The 16,634-nt window shown below is 34.1% G+C and overlaps 1 protein-coding gene across 2 annotated transcripts; it reads right to left on the bottom strand.

Annotated features, from left to right (window-relative positions):
* LOC112454011 (protein croquemort-like) lies at window positions 1-13,892 on the bottom strand. Of its 2 annotated transcripts, XM_025015147.1 has the most exons (11): window positions 13,532-13,892; window positions 13,319-13,356; window positions 10,288-10,539; window positions 7,763-7,923; window positions 5,518-5,662; window positions 5,043-5,249; window positions 4,048-4,259; window positions 3,135-3,606; window positions 2,764-2,837; window positions 2,417-2,630; window positions 1-2,313 (listed from the first exon to the last, which is right to left on the bottom strand). In XM_025015147.1, exons 3-11 carry the CDS (start codon window positions 10,402-10,404, stop codon window positions 2,182-2,184), a joined length of 1,734 nt encoding a protein of 577 aa, XP_024870915.1. In that variant the 5' UTR covers window positions 10,405-10,539; window positions 13,319-13,356; window positions 13,532-13,892; the 3' UTR covers window positions 1-2,181. The 2 variants fall into 2 exon arrangements, with proteins under 2 accessions (XP_024870915.1, XP_024870914.1); XM_025015146.1 differs by lacking the exon at window positions 13,319-13,356.
* Window positions 13,893-16,634: the final 2,742 nt, after the last annotated feature.

Below are 16,634 nucleotides of genomic sequence, written 5' to 3'. Positions count from 1 at the left end.
TACAATATAAAATTGCCTAGTGTGTGAAACACGGCCGATATATTTGGACATGAAACATATATACAATATACTTTCACATTCCACATGACTGCATTTGTTTAAAGTTACATTAATATTGAGAACATCGAATGTGTCGAGTCTTAGGTTGGATACATATAATGCTTAGCCTAAACATAATTGGCACTTATAAACGGCTGTTTTTGTTTGTACAAATACAAAATAAGGTAACTTCGAGTATATCACAAATTTTGTCATATAACTTATTTTGCATCGCAGGAAGAACAATTATAATAACATACGTAATTTTGGACTGCGGTTTATGTTGCGCAATGGTAACAGTTATAAAAATTGCTAACAATATATAACATATTCGGTGGATTCTACTAATTTTACAGACGAGACTACATTTACATTCATTCCACTATATCTGTGCTTCATATGAGGAAGCCGTAATCTCGAATAACATTATCTCGAAAAATTCCCAGACAGCACCATGTCCAAAATCGGGACATAAGACGTCTCAAAGCTTTTGGACATGCGTGCTGTCTGGGTTGCGTTGCACCACAACGTCTAAAATACCTATCTAAATAGAATAGCGAATCCGCACGATAACAATTATATCAAAACACATCACCGATATTCTGCGGTACAAGAATAGCGTATTATGCACATTACATCTACAATAATATATATATATATATTATGTATTATATATATATATATATTTTTTTTTTGTACATCTATATACTTAAATATTGACGTAATTCGTTGTATATATTGTGTAGATCGTGCGCCTTAAATATTAATATCTAAAAATCTAAATTTAATAGAGATACAATTCACATTTTACTATGTTCGAGCAAAGCATAAATTCAGATTTATCGCAATACCGCATGCTTAACATTGTAAATCTGTTTGTACCTTTTCTTTCATCTTTCCGTTTGTTTGCATTCAATCACGGCGTTAATGGTATATTTTGGCACAGATAGTATACAACAGTTTATAATTGTCTACAGAATAACTTATTTACAGTACGTGATCGAGGCAATTTCGGCTTCTCAATATTGCAATAAATTAGCAGAACAGCCGAATTAAACCAAAATTTGCAATCTGATTTGCAATTTCGTCTTTTAATTGTATGTGTTTAGAAATAGTCTATTGAATCGAGAGAAGAAAATAACTAAAAACTTCACTACACAATTGGCGCGCGCGCGATTTCGTCAGTCTTAACATGCCAAACTGATATTTTATAAACACGATAATATCATTCAATCTATTACGTAGGAATGTAACAATCACGATGAGTGGTCTATTATTCGCAATGCGAATAAGATCTAAAAAAAAAAAAAATATTCAGTTTTTCCTTTTTGCGAAGAAATATACGCGACTTATACGATGCGTAATATCTCAAGTAGATCAGAAAAGTCAAAACGATGTCAATTTGACGTCATATTGACCAAAAAATGACATAAATTGGTCAATATGACGTCAAATTTACATCACTTTCACTTTCTGTACTCTTTGAGATCTCTTTTTGTTCGAAGAATTATTCTATTCATATTTGCTTTAAGACGTTTCACTCAAAATATTAAAGACATATATACACATATGTCTGAAAGATTTACATCTCAATTAAACGAATAAAAAAAATTACATATCATTTGTACATTTATTAGGAATCTATTATTACCGATTCCTATTAATGTTGATTGAACATATTAACACATTGATTGAAGTTATAATTTTTTTGCGTAAATGCATTTACATGAGAAAATACCGTTTACGATATGCTAATCCGTATGTACATGCACGATAATATTTGATATTATCGTAAATAACCTTGTTTTTATTTTTTGTTTTTTTTTTGCGTTTTTTTGCAGTTATTTAGATTTTTGCAGATCATACATTAACATATGTGTGCATATAGAAAAATTTCACGTGAATCTATACATACGACCATGCACACATAAAACATTCTGTCGACGTGCATATTTCACTAAGATACATATATTTTAGAAATTTTAGTGCGCCCACCCGTTACAGTAAAACTGAGACGCACAAAAATTTACTTTACTAACGTCTTCGCAATCTTTTTATGTTTCAAAATTGCTCCACAATTGTGTGTGCACACTTCTTCACACCATTTATTCCAGAGACGAAGTTCTGTCTGTAGAGAGACATTCAGTAGAGTTTCGCGTACAAACGGCGATCGCCTCTGACGTTGGGGTCTTCATTGGTACTCGTCTTATCCATGTACACCATTTCCGTCTTCTTGTCAGGCGATTCGTCTACTGCTTTTTCCGACGCGGTATCCTGTAAAATTGTGCGCGTGTCAGTTTCAGGCAGTTGCGACAAAAATATTTCTCTTTTATAGCCGCGAAAAGAATTCGAAGAGTTTTATTAATCGTATACGTACCGCTGGAGGTACATGTCGTTTCTTCTTGAAATAAAGGAACGTTACGATACCGATTAAGCATAATCCGATAGTTATCATAATTATGCCTATACTTAGCATCACGATTGGAAATGCTAGTAACAGGCTTAAATTTGATGCCATCTCCTCGTTAACTTGTACCTTTAGCTCGAACCAAAATATCGGCATGTAGATCTTAGGCACATCGTTAAACACCCTGCGCAAACATGTTTTTTTTTTTTAGCTATGCAATCAATTGTAGATAAGATCATTGTGAAGATATGTATATAGCTATACGTATTTTCTTTTTTTATAGTTTAACAAGTTTTTGAAATCTTTCATGTACTTACGACACAGTCTCCGATGGCTGCATAAGAACATTAATTTGGAATCTAGCCGATACGTCTAGAGGAATTCCCGTCATCTGAAATATCAAGCGTACTTTGTACGACAACACCTATATTTGTCAAGTGCCTAAGCGCTATAATGTGCAACACGAAGCTACGCGAATAAACGCAACGCGATTGCTTTCTCAATAGCGCGTATTATCGCGGGCAGTGCCACATCCTCCGCGCTCGATAGGCCGGATGAAAGGCGATAGTAAAATTAGTATCTCGGCAGTAACGCACGGGCCGGGTTGACTGACCCGCGCCGTTATTTCTATCGCGGCGAATTTTATTCGTTCGCGCTCCAGAAACGATTTTGCTAGATCGGCACTCACGGGTTCGAGGGTGATGGAGAAGCTGTGATCCTTCTCGTTGGGCTGCAGTCCCTCGACTTGGTCGAGAAGCACAGGATCAGCCTTGTTGAAATGAGGTAGACTTACGAAGACCGGCGCACCGAAACGGCACATGGACACGTTTATTAGACCCAACGGCGTGCACTCGCCACCGCAGAAGCAATGACCCAAGTTAATGACATCCGGATCGTCGTCCGAGTATTCGTCCGAGCTCTTTTCGGACGAGCGACCGTTGTCGGAAGCCACGTTTTCGGTGGTCGTGCTGAATCCCATCTCAGACAAATGCTCGGCTGCGAAGAAGTCCTCGGTTGTGGTGGTCGGCTCGAAAAATTTCGCCTGCTCGTGAGGATAACGTCGTCTCGTGTTGTTACCGAGAGTCTTCTTATCGATGATATATCGATAACCCTCGATGCCGAAATGAGAAACCGTTCCCTCGTATTCGTAGATTAATGGACTAAAATAATATTAAAAAAAAGAACCGGAAATAAGATCAAGAGTTCAGTATATGATAAACTTTGTACCACTGCTTGGAAAAATTATTGGAATAATATTATAACAGGAAGTTGATGATATGTATGTGGCACTAAATGGATTATTTTTATGTCGTTTCTGGCGCCGCGGCGCCGTGGCAATTTGAAGATAATTAAACAACTGATATGTGATGTGTCTCGTGAAATTCTGTAATTCTGTTTATTAGAAAAAACAAGATGCTATCTAAAATCTGATTATGATATTATTTATACGGCGATGAAAGTAGAACTGGATTGCTATCTAAAAGTAAAATCTCGATCTCTCGTTGAATACCGTTTGATTCGTTATTCGTGAGCGCGTAAATAGACGAAAGCGCATAATAATTTATTCTATTCTGTAAACTTGATAGTATTTTTGGACTAACCGGCATACGTCTACGCTGAACAAAGTAATCTCATCTTTCGTTCTGCCGGGTGGCCAAAATTCTCCCGCGCTGCCTTCAATAACGTTACAAGGACTCTTGTAGAATTTCAACGTATCTCTATAGTTCCACTTTCTCAAGATTCCCAACTGGCTGATGTCATTCTCACCCGTTTCCACATTTAAGTGCCCGTCCATGTCGTAGCTGCCGTTCCTCTACATAATCAAAATGACAATAAATTATAGTACACTTCTTTTCGATTATTTTCTAGCGATTTTAACTTTTTAATAATTATATCAGAACATGTTTATGTATTGTATCGCGGATTGATAACTTAATTCTTGTCAACGAAAAGTTATGTTTTTGTCTGTTTTTCTTTAATATTTTTTATTAGCATCGATATAAAGCAACGATTTAATTTATTTCCCATGTGAGCGATGCGTGTTATCATTATCTCTACGAGAGCCAGTTGTTTCAACAATGTAATCGTAGCTACTCCACTTTTAAAGTGTTTAGAGATACGCCCTTTCGTATTAATCTATAATTTTTGCAGAGCAGTAACATCGGTATAATATATATAGTGTATCTTCGTGCGTTTTATTCGCTACGCGGCGCGACCTATATGTGATCTCTTCCATTCATTACCAATTTAAACCTGGTTATGTTACAAGTACTCTATCGTCGACTGTAACGCCATTGCCTAGTACCATGCAGCTCAAATTCTCCGCGCACTATTTTGATATTAATAGCTTTTGCATCGCTCGTAGCGATCCCCAATGCCAAATGTTACTTTTAATATCAGCATTTTAAACCGCTTATAAAAAACATGATCGATTTATTATAAGGTCACAAAAGTGGGAGATGTTTCTGGTGTTCAAATATTTAGAGAAGTAGAATGATGTATTATTCAGTAATATTATTTTTTTTACTTTTCTGACGGTTAAAAATAAATCGCTAAGGAGAAGAAAAAGGATACTCTGTCTTATTATAAAACGTACCATGTAAAACCAGCCGAAACGATCGAAAGGCGGAGCATCATTCACCGGCATAACTTTGCTCATGGTGAGCAGGCTGTCGCTGTAGCCTGTAAACAGCAGTTCACCTACTGTTTTACTAGTGTAATACCGTCGGCTGGTACTGCTCAAGAGGAAGGACAGTGATTTCTGCCACTCGAGATCCCAGTATCGAATTGTGTACACTCCTGACTGCAAAAAGAAAATAATATATGTATAATATCGAGTATTTTTATATCTTCCTGAATCAATCGTGTTTCCATTTTTAAATCAAGACGGAATTTAAAAAAGCAAGAAACATTTGGATACATCTTTACAGTTGTTCCTTTATTACCATATACTTGATGCCCTCTGATATACGTGATTATTTTTTCATCTCTTTTATCGCTTCTACAATTGAGATCAAGAATTCAATTTATTGTACTAAGCACGCGACAAAAGATGCAATAAAGCAGCTTACCGCAATGACGACGTCCAAATTGGTAATGATGTCGCTAAGACTCCCATTGCTCTGCTTCTCATCGAAATACCATAATCGTCGTTGCCTATAGCTGACAGTGTTGTTCTCATGATTAAACTTGATGTAGTCCTTTTGCCTTACTTCCCTGCAATTCATAATTGCATTAACGATTTCTTCCGTCTTTATTTACTCTTGCGCAGTCTAAATCTCTTTTCTAGTTGCCGAGCATTGTTCGTAAATGAATTAGAAGATAATGTTAATGAATAACAAATTGAGTGTAAGCGTCCAGTAATCTTCTTTATATGGAGGGGTAAAAGCTATAGTGGTATAAGTGAAATTTATTTAAAATATTGACTCGTGTGCATAGATGCAATTTATATATTGTATGGATTGCATCTATGCACACGAGTCAATATCTTAAAAAAAATTTGACTTACACCACTATGGCTTTTACTCCTCCATATGTAAGTTGAACAATATATGCATTTTCTGCATCACTTTAATTGATACATATTTCATTGGTCGGTACGTGTCGCGAATTCTGAAGTCGTTTGTTCAACCGCGGCTTAGACATCTGACCTACATATTTTGCTTATTAATATTAACAGGGCAATTGCCACGCAACAGGACGTACGCATGTAATGATGATGACCATACCTAATGCTCTCTTATTGTCAAAGGTGCAATCTTTATATTACCGATACAAGATTAGGGACGGAAGCCGGATTCTAGGACAAGAATTTGAAAGAGGAGAATTCTGTTTTATTCTGTTCTTTTTTTAATGTTATACGCTTTCAAAAAAAAATTGGTGGAATTTAATTGACGACCGTTGTTCCAAAAGATTACGTACATGGTTTTATATTTCGCTGACCACACATACTTCTCTTTATTGATCGACGAAAATTGCACAAATTTGGAGTTTTAATTATATGTTTAAAATTCGATCCAATTGTTGTGATTGCCACTTTTTTATTACAGTATCTGTTTTAATTTATTGCTGTTATTGAAGAAACAGTTCACAGGAATTATCGCAGTCACATTATCTTTTAATACTCAGTTTTTTTTTTCATTTTTTTACAATAAATGGCTCGTGAAGTATAATCTTGCAAAATGCAAATTGCTGATAATACGGATATCTCGGATCATTTCCACGCATGTTGGCGTTTCGCGCGTTTACCGGTTTTAGCGTGAAAATATATTGAGGTAAACCAGTCGAACGAAGGTCATGATACAAGCGAAGCGGCACTTATCGAAGAGTCGCATCCAAGGCACGTATTATCACGGTCAAGAAGAAAGTAATTAATTAGTCAATTACTTCATACAAGTTCGCCTACGCGTCGCGTCGCATGATTGGACCGGTATTTTTTTGTTCATTAAGATGTCAGTATAACGAGGTTAACTATTTCTTCCTCATTGTCATTATTGGATTCGTTATTGCATTATAATTTTGTAGTCTGATTAGAATAATCTAATTTTTAATACATGCGAAGTACGTCACATTTCGATGCATTTTTTTTTACTTGCGGATCATTTTTTTACTGTTAATAACACTGATTAAAACATACCAATTATGATAATTAGAGTGTTTTTTTAATCAATTCTAACTTTACTGATTGCATTTTTATGTGAATGTCATTTCGATTTCAACAGTAATTGCAGCTTGTAATTTTGCATGCAAAGTTGTCAAGATCACAAATTACGTAATTATTGTGTAATTTTTTGAATACAATTATGATTTACATAATAAATATTTTGAAAAATAGTTATTTCGTTTTAAGATCAATCAATTCTGTTGAAAATTCAGATGTTTGTTTAACAATCATTTGTTTTTCACTTGCTGCTTTTTCAGCTGGAAGATATGTAATTTATAAAATATTAATTTTACAACGCTGTGTTTATAACCAAAGTGAATCTGATTAAGACGCATTAACAGGACGATATTAATTACTATACACTATTGTAATTTCATCTTATCTGGAGTGGCATGCGCGTCGATCGCACGATCTCGTAACTTTATATTTCCGCGGTCATCGGCTCATATAATATTCATAAATGATATCTAAATATATTGATCTTCTTTTGAACGAATTAACACATAAAAGTGAAAGTTAACAGTGGAGTCTTGCTTAAGAAATTAAGTTTGGCCTTGTCGATGTATAAGGAAATGCGCTCTTTTTTTTGTGACCGCGATTTTGGAAATTGTGAGCTATAATCAAAATCGTTCATTCGAGTGAAGGTTACTTACTTAAAGTAGTAAGGCCCAACTTGAGTGAATTGCGGTTTCTTTAGCCTTAATTCCTCCGGATTAGTCCAGTTAAATAAATATATTTTCATAAATATTGGTGATATGTTGCTGGTGTCCTTCCATACCTGGAAACTCTTAGAAGTCGGTGAGAGCGCCAATTCCTGGGGATAGAAAGAAATATTTAACAGAAACAAAAAACAACGGCCGATGACAGCAAATGTCACTTTATAGTTTGATGATGTTTCGCTGATTGCAGTTCAAGTGCGGTGACGACAATGCAAAATAATTTTCTCTTAAAATGGTACTTAAGTAGCTATTCAGATCGCGCTTTACGGTTGATGAACGCACGCAACAGTTAATTGACAGATTATACGGTAACTATCCGCGCGGTCACAATAATGCAAGAAAAAAAACAATTTGCATTGATACAGTGTCCTGAATTGCAGGCGTAAAAAATCCAAAAATACTAAATTATTCATATACATATTGTAATATAATTATGTATCTACAATTTACAATTCAATTTATTACTCACTTGTGATGCAAAACCTTATTAATATCAATTTATCGACACAAGATTGAAAGATGATATATTTGTAGTTAGTCAGTTATTAATAAATTGTAAAATGTAATGAGAAACGTGATAAGAATTGGATTTGCTGGCGGTCGATCTTGAATAATTTATCCGCGACAGCTGTTAATCTTCGCGTCGGTTACGCGAATGGTTCGGTAGGGAAAACAAAGACAGACGACGTGACGACGGTGAGGGTATATGTACGTGTCTTCTACCTTTATCAACACCGAGATTATTTGCGCGCGATGATGTTGCCGGCGGCGGTGGCGTGAAATGAAACCGTTCGCGACGTGCCGCGACACAGAGAGACATCAATTAATGGGACAATCGGCCACTTTTCCAATCGGGCCCCGGACTAGCGCCGAGACAAGTGTCCAGTCTCTAAATGCATAGTATGTGGACCAGTTCAACGAGAGTGATCTTATTTATCGCAAACGCGAGATGCTCTGCATGCAGCACCATGTTTGGCGACGTTTAATATACGGACGTGCCAGCTCTCATTTTCCGCGATTATGGATAAGAAACACGCGATGCGCATGTTATTCCTTTCCTTTCTGAGAAAAACTTGATAAGTATGATTAATCAGGAACAACACATTCGCCGAGTCCGGCGTCGTTTCGCTAAGAATACATGTTTAGAATTTAATTGTAAGCGAATAATCTGGAGCTGACGGAAGATGTTTATTTCGATGCTGATTGAACGCCGCTGGCGCGGCTTGAACGTATGAACAATCGGTCAATATTATTTCGTTCTTATGAATGTACCATTTATAATTTATGTATTTATGTTTACGTGTGAGAATAACAGCTTCTAATGTGATGACTAACGATTGGTTTACATAGATTTTCGGACGAGGACCGTTTTGCCGTAACCGTTTTCAACGGCTACGTTAAGATAAAGGAAATTTTGGGGGGTAATCGTTCTCGCGCGCGCGTATCTGAATTGTATTGCAATTATATATATCCGTGTAATAAAGATTCCGAACAAGTTCATTTCTCCCTCTTTGTCCCGCCCTAGAATATTTATCGGGTGGACCGATGATAAAGAAGCCAAAGAAGACGAGGCTATCTATATATAGACTGCGATATATATGAAATTAAAACGAACGATCTAGTTTATGGATGACAGTATCTTGCTTCTTATACATGATTAAGATTTTTTTGTTTATTTTTATTAATTAAGTCAATTAATTAAGTCAATCAACTAATTTATATATACTTTTTTTGGAATAACAATTAATAATTTATATCAGAACTAAAAGTGGACAAGAGAAAAATAAAAAATTAAAATGATAAAGCTGTTTATTATAACTTTATAATATATTTATACAAAAATTACATTAACCTTCGCAGGTCACACTATTTTTGCATACGTGTAAGCTACACTGGGGTCTAGAGGAATCCAGTCATTTTTTGCTCAGTTTCAGAAAAATCAACGTATTGTAATGTTTTTTTTTTTCAATCAATCATAAATTTTTTGAGAAATATTTTGAGAATTATGATGGTAATCTCAAAATTTATTTTAAAAAAATTATTACCCAAAAATACGCACTAGAAAATATAAATAATAGTCCCTGAGATTGTGGTGTGGCTTTCGAGGGTTAATTATTAAATTATTTTCCTGTCTTTAAGTCAAATATTTTCTTAATCTTGTGTGAATAATCGGATGACTTTGTAACTGACTGTTTTTCAAAACTGTTTCTTTTATTAAATTTATGATTCGACGATAATATGGACAAGATGCCCACGTATCGTGCCGCTGAGATAAGCAAGATTAGATTGTTAAAATGTCAATATTCCTTATACAAATCCGCACAAATCCGTTTTGAGTTCGACTTATCAAAAGACAGTAGTTAAAGCAGATCCTCAAACTGATCTAAATTTGATCCATAATTTGAAGCATACGTAAACATGTTGTCGCGAATTAATTTTAATAATCATCGTCCACTCACTTTTCGAAGAATCTGATCAAAAATTGTCGGCCATAGGAAGCAGAGGGAGTTGCCGAGGGCCACCAGAAAGAGCCCTAAAATTCCAAAGCTAAGCGACTTGCTCATCCACGGCCTCATAGTGACGCTTGTATCTCCGCGTGCACCGATCCTCCTCTCTTCAGCATGTGCACTCTGAACTCGAGCGTACGGCCTTTTCGTTAATCCCTTCTCTCACTCCTTCGTGTCTCTAGTCAGTCTTTCGCGCTTTAGAGTCTGCAAGATAAAACGTATCTAATCTACACCAGTCAACGACGAGTTTACGTCGTAGCCGCGCGCATATATGTAAGTGTGCGCGTATGTACGGTGCGCCTTGTTGCGTGTACGTAGTGCGTTTCTTTCAGCCAATAGAGTTTTCGAGTCGACTAGGAATGCGTAGGCGTCGTCGACACGAATAGACACGTTCAGGTTCACATGTGTGTCGACTAGCATGCCAGATAGGCAGATAGGCTTGTGAGCGTCCCAACACAGACTTTGAAAGAACGGAGCAAGAAGACAAAATATAACGCCGAATGAAACGACCGTTGTCCAACGCAGCTTCAGACGAAAAAAGTGTACTATAGATTCGAGATTTATAATTACTTTTTCGCAATAAATTATTTACAGTGATTAAAGTGAGATACTTATTAGCATCGAAAAGTTAAATCGATTATCAATTTAAGTATGTTAATTTACTGTTCCAACAAAAAAAACTAGAGCTCTCTCTGTATGAACTATATTTAAAAAAAATTGCTACACAGAGAGAAAAAATATTCTTAATTTGAAAATATCTTTAGTTTCAACGTGGAAATCTTGAAATTAGAGATTATTTTGCGTTAAACTTGCTTGAAGAAAACTTGGTTGAATTTGAATGAAGTCTATGGGTCTGTTTTCTGTTATTGAACTGGCTGCACTAGTTCAGAGTTTATATTTTTTACTCCACATTGAAAGAAAAAAGATAAACTCTGAACTAGTGCAGCCAGTTCAGTATTATTATTATCCTATTAATTATATATAGTTCAACTAAGAAAGAAAAGTTAAAATAAAAAGTTGTAATTTTTATAAGAAGATATAGATTGTTTCTTATATAAGCAAGATCACTATAATCTTCTTATAAGAATTTCGACGTTTTATTTCATGATTTTTTTTTCTTAGTTGAACTATATAACGATTTTATTCAACCAAGTTTTCCTTTAACGCAATATAATCTCTCACCTCAAGATTTCCACGTTAAAATTAAAGATATTTTCAAATCAAGAATATTCATTCTCTCAGTGTAGAGAAAGAGAGAAGAAGAAGATTTGTATTTGCAAATAAGAGATAAATATTTGATTAGACATTCTCAGTATGAATATCAAAAGAATGTATTGAACGCTTATTTACATGGAACTTTGATTCCACATTGTACTCAGTACCTAGTATACATAACACATTCGTCATTAGTGAGCCTATGGAATATTGAATACGATTTATTCTCTATTTACGCATTGATCCTTTTATATAATAGTAAAGCTTTTACGTCATCGTCATTGAGCACTTGTAATTAACAATAATTGCAGAATAAATCGAAATCCGCGTAAGCCTGCGAGCGTAAAGGAATTATAATCAATACAAGAAGCTAAATCGTGATATAGAAAATTTATTTTGTCATTTTAAATGTAAATTAGATATGAGATGTTATTAGCGAACAAAAAATACATTTAATCACGTTATGCGTAATCATATAAAAAAGTTGTTTATCATTGATTTCAGTAACGCGTAACATTGCGTGCTGGTAAGTTATTTCTATTATTTATTATAACAGTATACAATAAACTAATTTGACATAAAGCTTATTAAGCTTATTAACACGTCATATTAAGCTTATTAAGCTACTTATAGCTTATCAAGAAATCTACGGAAAAATACTCAATGGAAAATTACAGACTGACTTTCTTTGTTTCAAATCAATTTCGATTGAATCGTGTAATGATCTATTCACAGCGGTATTAGATATGATTTATACAATTCAGAAAATAATTAATAACTCAGTACGTATTATTAAACAAATTATTAAATTGTGGCAATATCTACGTATGATAACGCATTAAGTTTTAAGTAAAAAAAACTATTGTAAATCACAAAATTATTTTTGTTTGATTATTACTTTGTAATGACTTGAATATTCTTATCTCAAAATGTAATATCTAATTGTGTGAGTAATATGTATTAACTGTAGATAAAATTGCAAAATTATAGTTTTGATGTGTATACCAGCGATATAACCAATTAATTATTAAGAAGAGAAATTATAACAAATATATTATACTTGCAATACGCAAGTCTTATCGCACTGTATCATTTTTTTTTAAATGTTGCGTGTATAATCACGCAAGGTTATCTCATAATTTATTTTTTCATGTTAATACTTACATCACATATTAGTTTTGCAAGAACGTTAATATTTCTATGAATCGCAATTTATATATGAATCCAAATTATATTCCTAATCGCTCATCTTTTGATATATTAGCTTTCCGTTATCTAAATAATGGAACGCTATGTAAATAAAATATGCATGTTAGGATCACTATTCCCAACGCGAACGTCTGTTAACCTCTAACCGACGGTTAACTTTTCAGAAAACGAATAGAAATTGGCTATTTTGAAAATTAACCGTCGTGAGTCACTGGCTGCATTTGCCGAACCTCTGCTTAGCAAAGCGCAAAGTGGCAATTGAATGTGATTGGTTCTTACCTTTGGATCCAACCAATTATACTTAATTGCTACTTTGCGCTTAGCTAAGCAGAGGTTCGGCAAAACGCAGTCACTATTTCCAATGTTTGTTAACCTCTAACTGACGATTATATGTACTCTTATATACTGTTCAGATCTAAGCAAAGTTCAAAACATTTCAATTAATGTGTAGCTGTCTGTACTCTCAATAAATAAATCTTTATGAAATTAATGTTAATGTTTTTAATGTAAATCGCTAATTATATATAATTCCAAATTATATTTCTGATCGCGTACTTACTTCTTGATGTAAATTAGTTTTCCAATAACGTTTGTATGCTACAGTAACGTAAACAAAAATATGCAAATAAATAATATTACTTAATTACGATCTATGCAATTTTTGTTGAAATATCTATTTTATAATTACACTACATTAACACATTATTGTACAGCGATTTCAAAACCGAGATGTTTTTCTTTAAGACCTATATCTCTTAATGCAGAAACTTACTATTCAATAAGCTGCCGAAGTTACAGCGTCTTCTTTCAACGACGTTGGCATTAATTCTAGATATAAGAGAGAAAGATGATGGCATACGTTGAACTTAAGAACTCTGACACTGCACGCGCGTCTTTCTGTGATCCGGTTCGCCATACGACGCGTTTATTACTGACGAGCACTGTGAATCAACAGGCAGTATCTAAGTCTGTTATCCCCTCCACGTAGGGAGGATTTTTCTCCGACCATCTCTGTCCCTTGCGCCCTGGCGGCTGGCGGCTGGCGACCGCGCCTTGTTCCCTTTCAGACAGTACTCCAGGTCCCCCTCGTTGCTAGCAGCCCAACAAATTGACCGCTGCGTAGATTAAACGCGACCACGTGAGAATAAGACTTTGGCCTTCTGTCGACTTGAAACGTTCCTTACTCCGTCACATATACACAGCTTAGCACTCGGACCACGTGGGCCGCTAGTGTGATCATGTTGTGTTTATACACATTTACTTTTTACATATTTCAATATCGCGCATGTCTCATATACACATTTATAAGATTATAAAAGTTGAACATTCTTACAACTTAACGTTAAAGCTTAACGAAGTGCCTTGTAGAGTAAAAAAATTAAAATTCTTGTTTGAACATTTTCTTTCAGTAATTTACTACTTAAAGAACTTTACTACTAAAATGACGTAATAATTCTATTTTTAGCCAAAATATAAAACAGCTTGAACGAGAAATTCAACGTCATCAATAACACACGGAATGGGTTAAATTCTTTTGTTGCGACTGGGTTTATCTGCTCTACAAACTCTTCATCTTCGCGACTCATCGTGAAGTAGTTATTGTCCGTACAAATAATATTTGCAAAAAGAAAAAATATTTTCGCAAAACTGTTTCGCAATATTATAGAAAATCAGTCACATGACGCAAGTGTACATTTTTTCAAAATTTAATTTACTGATCTAATCTAAATGAGCATATAGGTACATATACATATGTACGTGAAATAATTTATAAATAAATAATTATATAATTATTTACTTGATTAACATAATAAAAAACGTGATTTATTGTAAAAATTTTTAAAATTATTACGATAGTCATATTGGAAAGGAACGTAATATTTATAGATATATAAGTTTGCATATTTATAATAAACTTGTTTTTATTATAAAAAATTTATGAATTATAGAAATATTATCACAAAAATTATTTTTATAGAGAGATATATAGAGGGCATATAAATTATGTATTTATAAAAAGTATATAAATTATAAATTTAATATTTTTCTTTTTTACTCTGTCTTTTTATTTCTATTTATTGCACAATTATTTAATATATACAAAATTATGTATGCTTTAAAAGGAAGCGAGTTTAACAGTGTTCTAGTAATTTTTGTAACGTATCGTATGTTTAAACACATTATACGTTACAATATTTTATAAATTCATTGTTTTTCTACATTAAAATATAGAAAATTATCATGCTGTATATCTTTAGAGTATAATACAATAGAAGAAGACCGGGGCGAAGTCGGCCCTTTTTTTGGTGTCGATTTTTAACAACAAAATAAATCATTTTAGTGAAATATAGTATACCAATGTAAAGAGTAAACCCTTGGCTACAAAATTTATATAGGCATTTTTGGTCTACATTGCTTTGTTCAACCGGTATAGAGTAAAAGCGACAAAGGTGCAAAAATCGAGAAGTCAAAATTCCCGGGGCGGAGTCGTGTCTTCATTCTCGGACTGGATTTTAAATAAAGATTCATAATTTTGAGCATAAAAAATAATAGAATACACTTTATTTATTGTTTTTTAATAGAAAAATGGAAAGCGGAAAATAATTTCAAGAAAATCAATTTTCTTTTTCGCTAACAGTTAAAGCATGTAAAAACAGAGTCTGACAAGCGCACGCACTCGTTGTGTGCCTTACGCCTGCACGAAATGTACTGTTTTTTGTCGGCTTTGTTTTCTATTATCTCCGAGCATACGCAGTACATATTATTTAGCTTTCTTGACTCCGTTGGTCACGTGGGCACCATAAACCGCGCTTACAGTATTAATGGCGAGTTCACACAACATACAGATTTCGAGATAACTGCAAAAACGACTTTGCCCCGGGGCCGACTTCGCTTTGGTCTCCCCTATATATACAAGAAATAATTAAAATTACGAAATTTTTAGACTATATTGCGGCAAATGTTTAATTGTCAGGAATGTGTGTTAAATTTCTTTGCACACTTTTGTGGCATACTTCATTCCTATCAATTAAGCCTGTAATGGTGTTAAATTGAACTTTTCGCTTGTCCGCTGAGTATGTGTTATTAGTCACACACTCTCAGAAAAGAATTCTAGATACAATACTATTAGGATCGAAATAAGGCCAATCATATTTAGTATTAAAAGAAGAATATTTTAATCTTAAATAGAGGAATTCTTGAATCTAGAATAATTCTGAGAAAATTAGAGGGATAGCATCAAGATTATTTTATTCTAGATTTAAGAATATCTCTATTTAAGATTAAAATATTCTTTTTTCTAGAAGTCTAATTTAAGAATTCCTTTATTTAAGATTAAAATATTCTTCTTTCAATACTAAATATGATTGGCCCTATTTCGATCCTAATAGTATTGTATCTAGAATTCTTTTCTGAGAGTGCATATTTCGTGTTGGTTGCGTTCACGTCTCAAGACAAATGCACGTACATAAAAATAGAGGACATCTGCCAACCAGAATAAAATTTCACAGAACAAAACGTACGATTTGCATATGCAAGTAGACTACTGGTTTTGCATTAGGAATATGAAACTCTCGACCTGTTATAACTAGGTGCCCAATAAATTTAAAAATGATGAATAGCCCAATAAGAAGGAAGGCCCTATTGGTAGGCCTTCGAAGACAAACTGTTGTTGGCCTTCGTTCTTACATCGCAATGCATAAATATGATTACATAAACGTGAATAAATTATCGTCGCATGGTCGAACCGCGTCAGTGGTTTATCGAATGGAAGTAATCCGATTTTGCAGTTTGTACGCACCGTTTATCGACACTTCCTCATCTATGATTAGAACTCACAGGTTGAAGATAGTCATCCAACAATAAATTAGTTATAT

Source organism: Temnothorax curvispinosus, unplaced genomic scaffold (assembly GCF_003070985.1).
Source record: "Temnothorax curvispinosus isolate PA1 unplaced genomic scaffold, ASM307098v1 QBEX01004775.1, whole genome shotgun sequence".
Lineage (NCBI taxonomy): Eukaryota > Metazoa > Arthropoda > Insecta > Hymenoptera > Formicidae > Temnothorax > Temnothorax curvispinosus.
The sequence above is the reverse complement of the archived record's forward strand: the minus strand, read 5'-3'. Positions and strand labels throughout refer to the sequence as shown.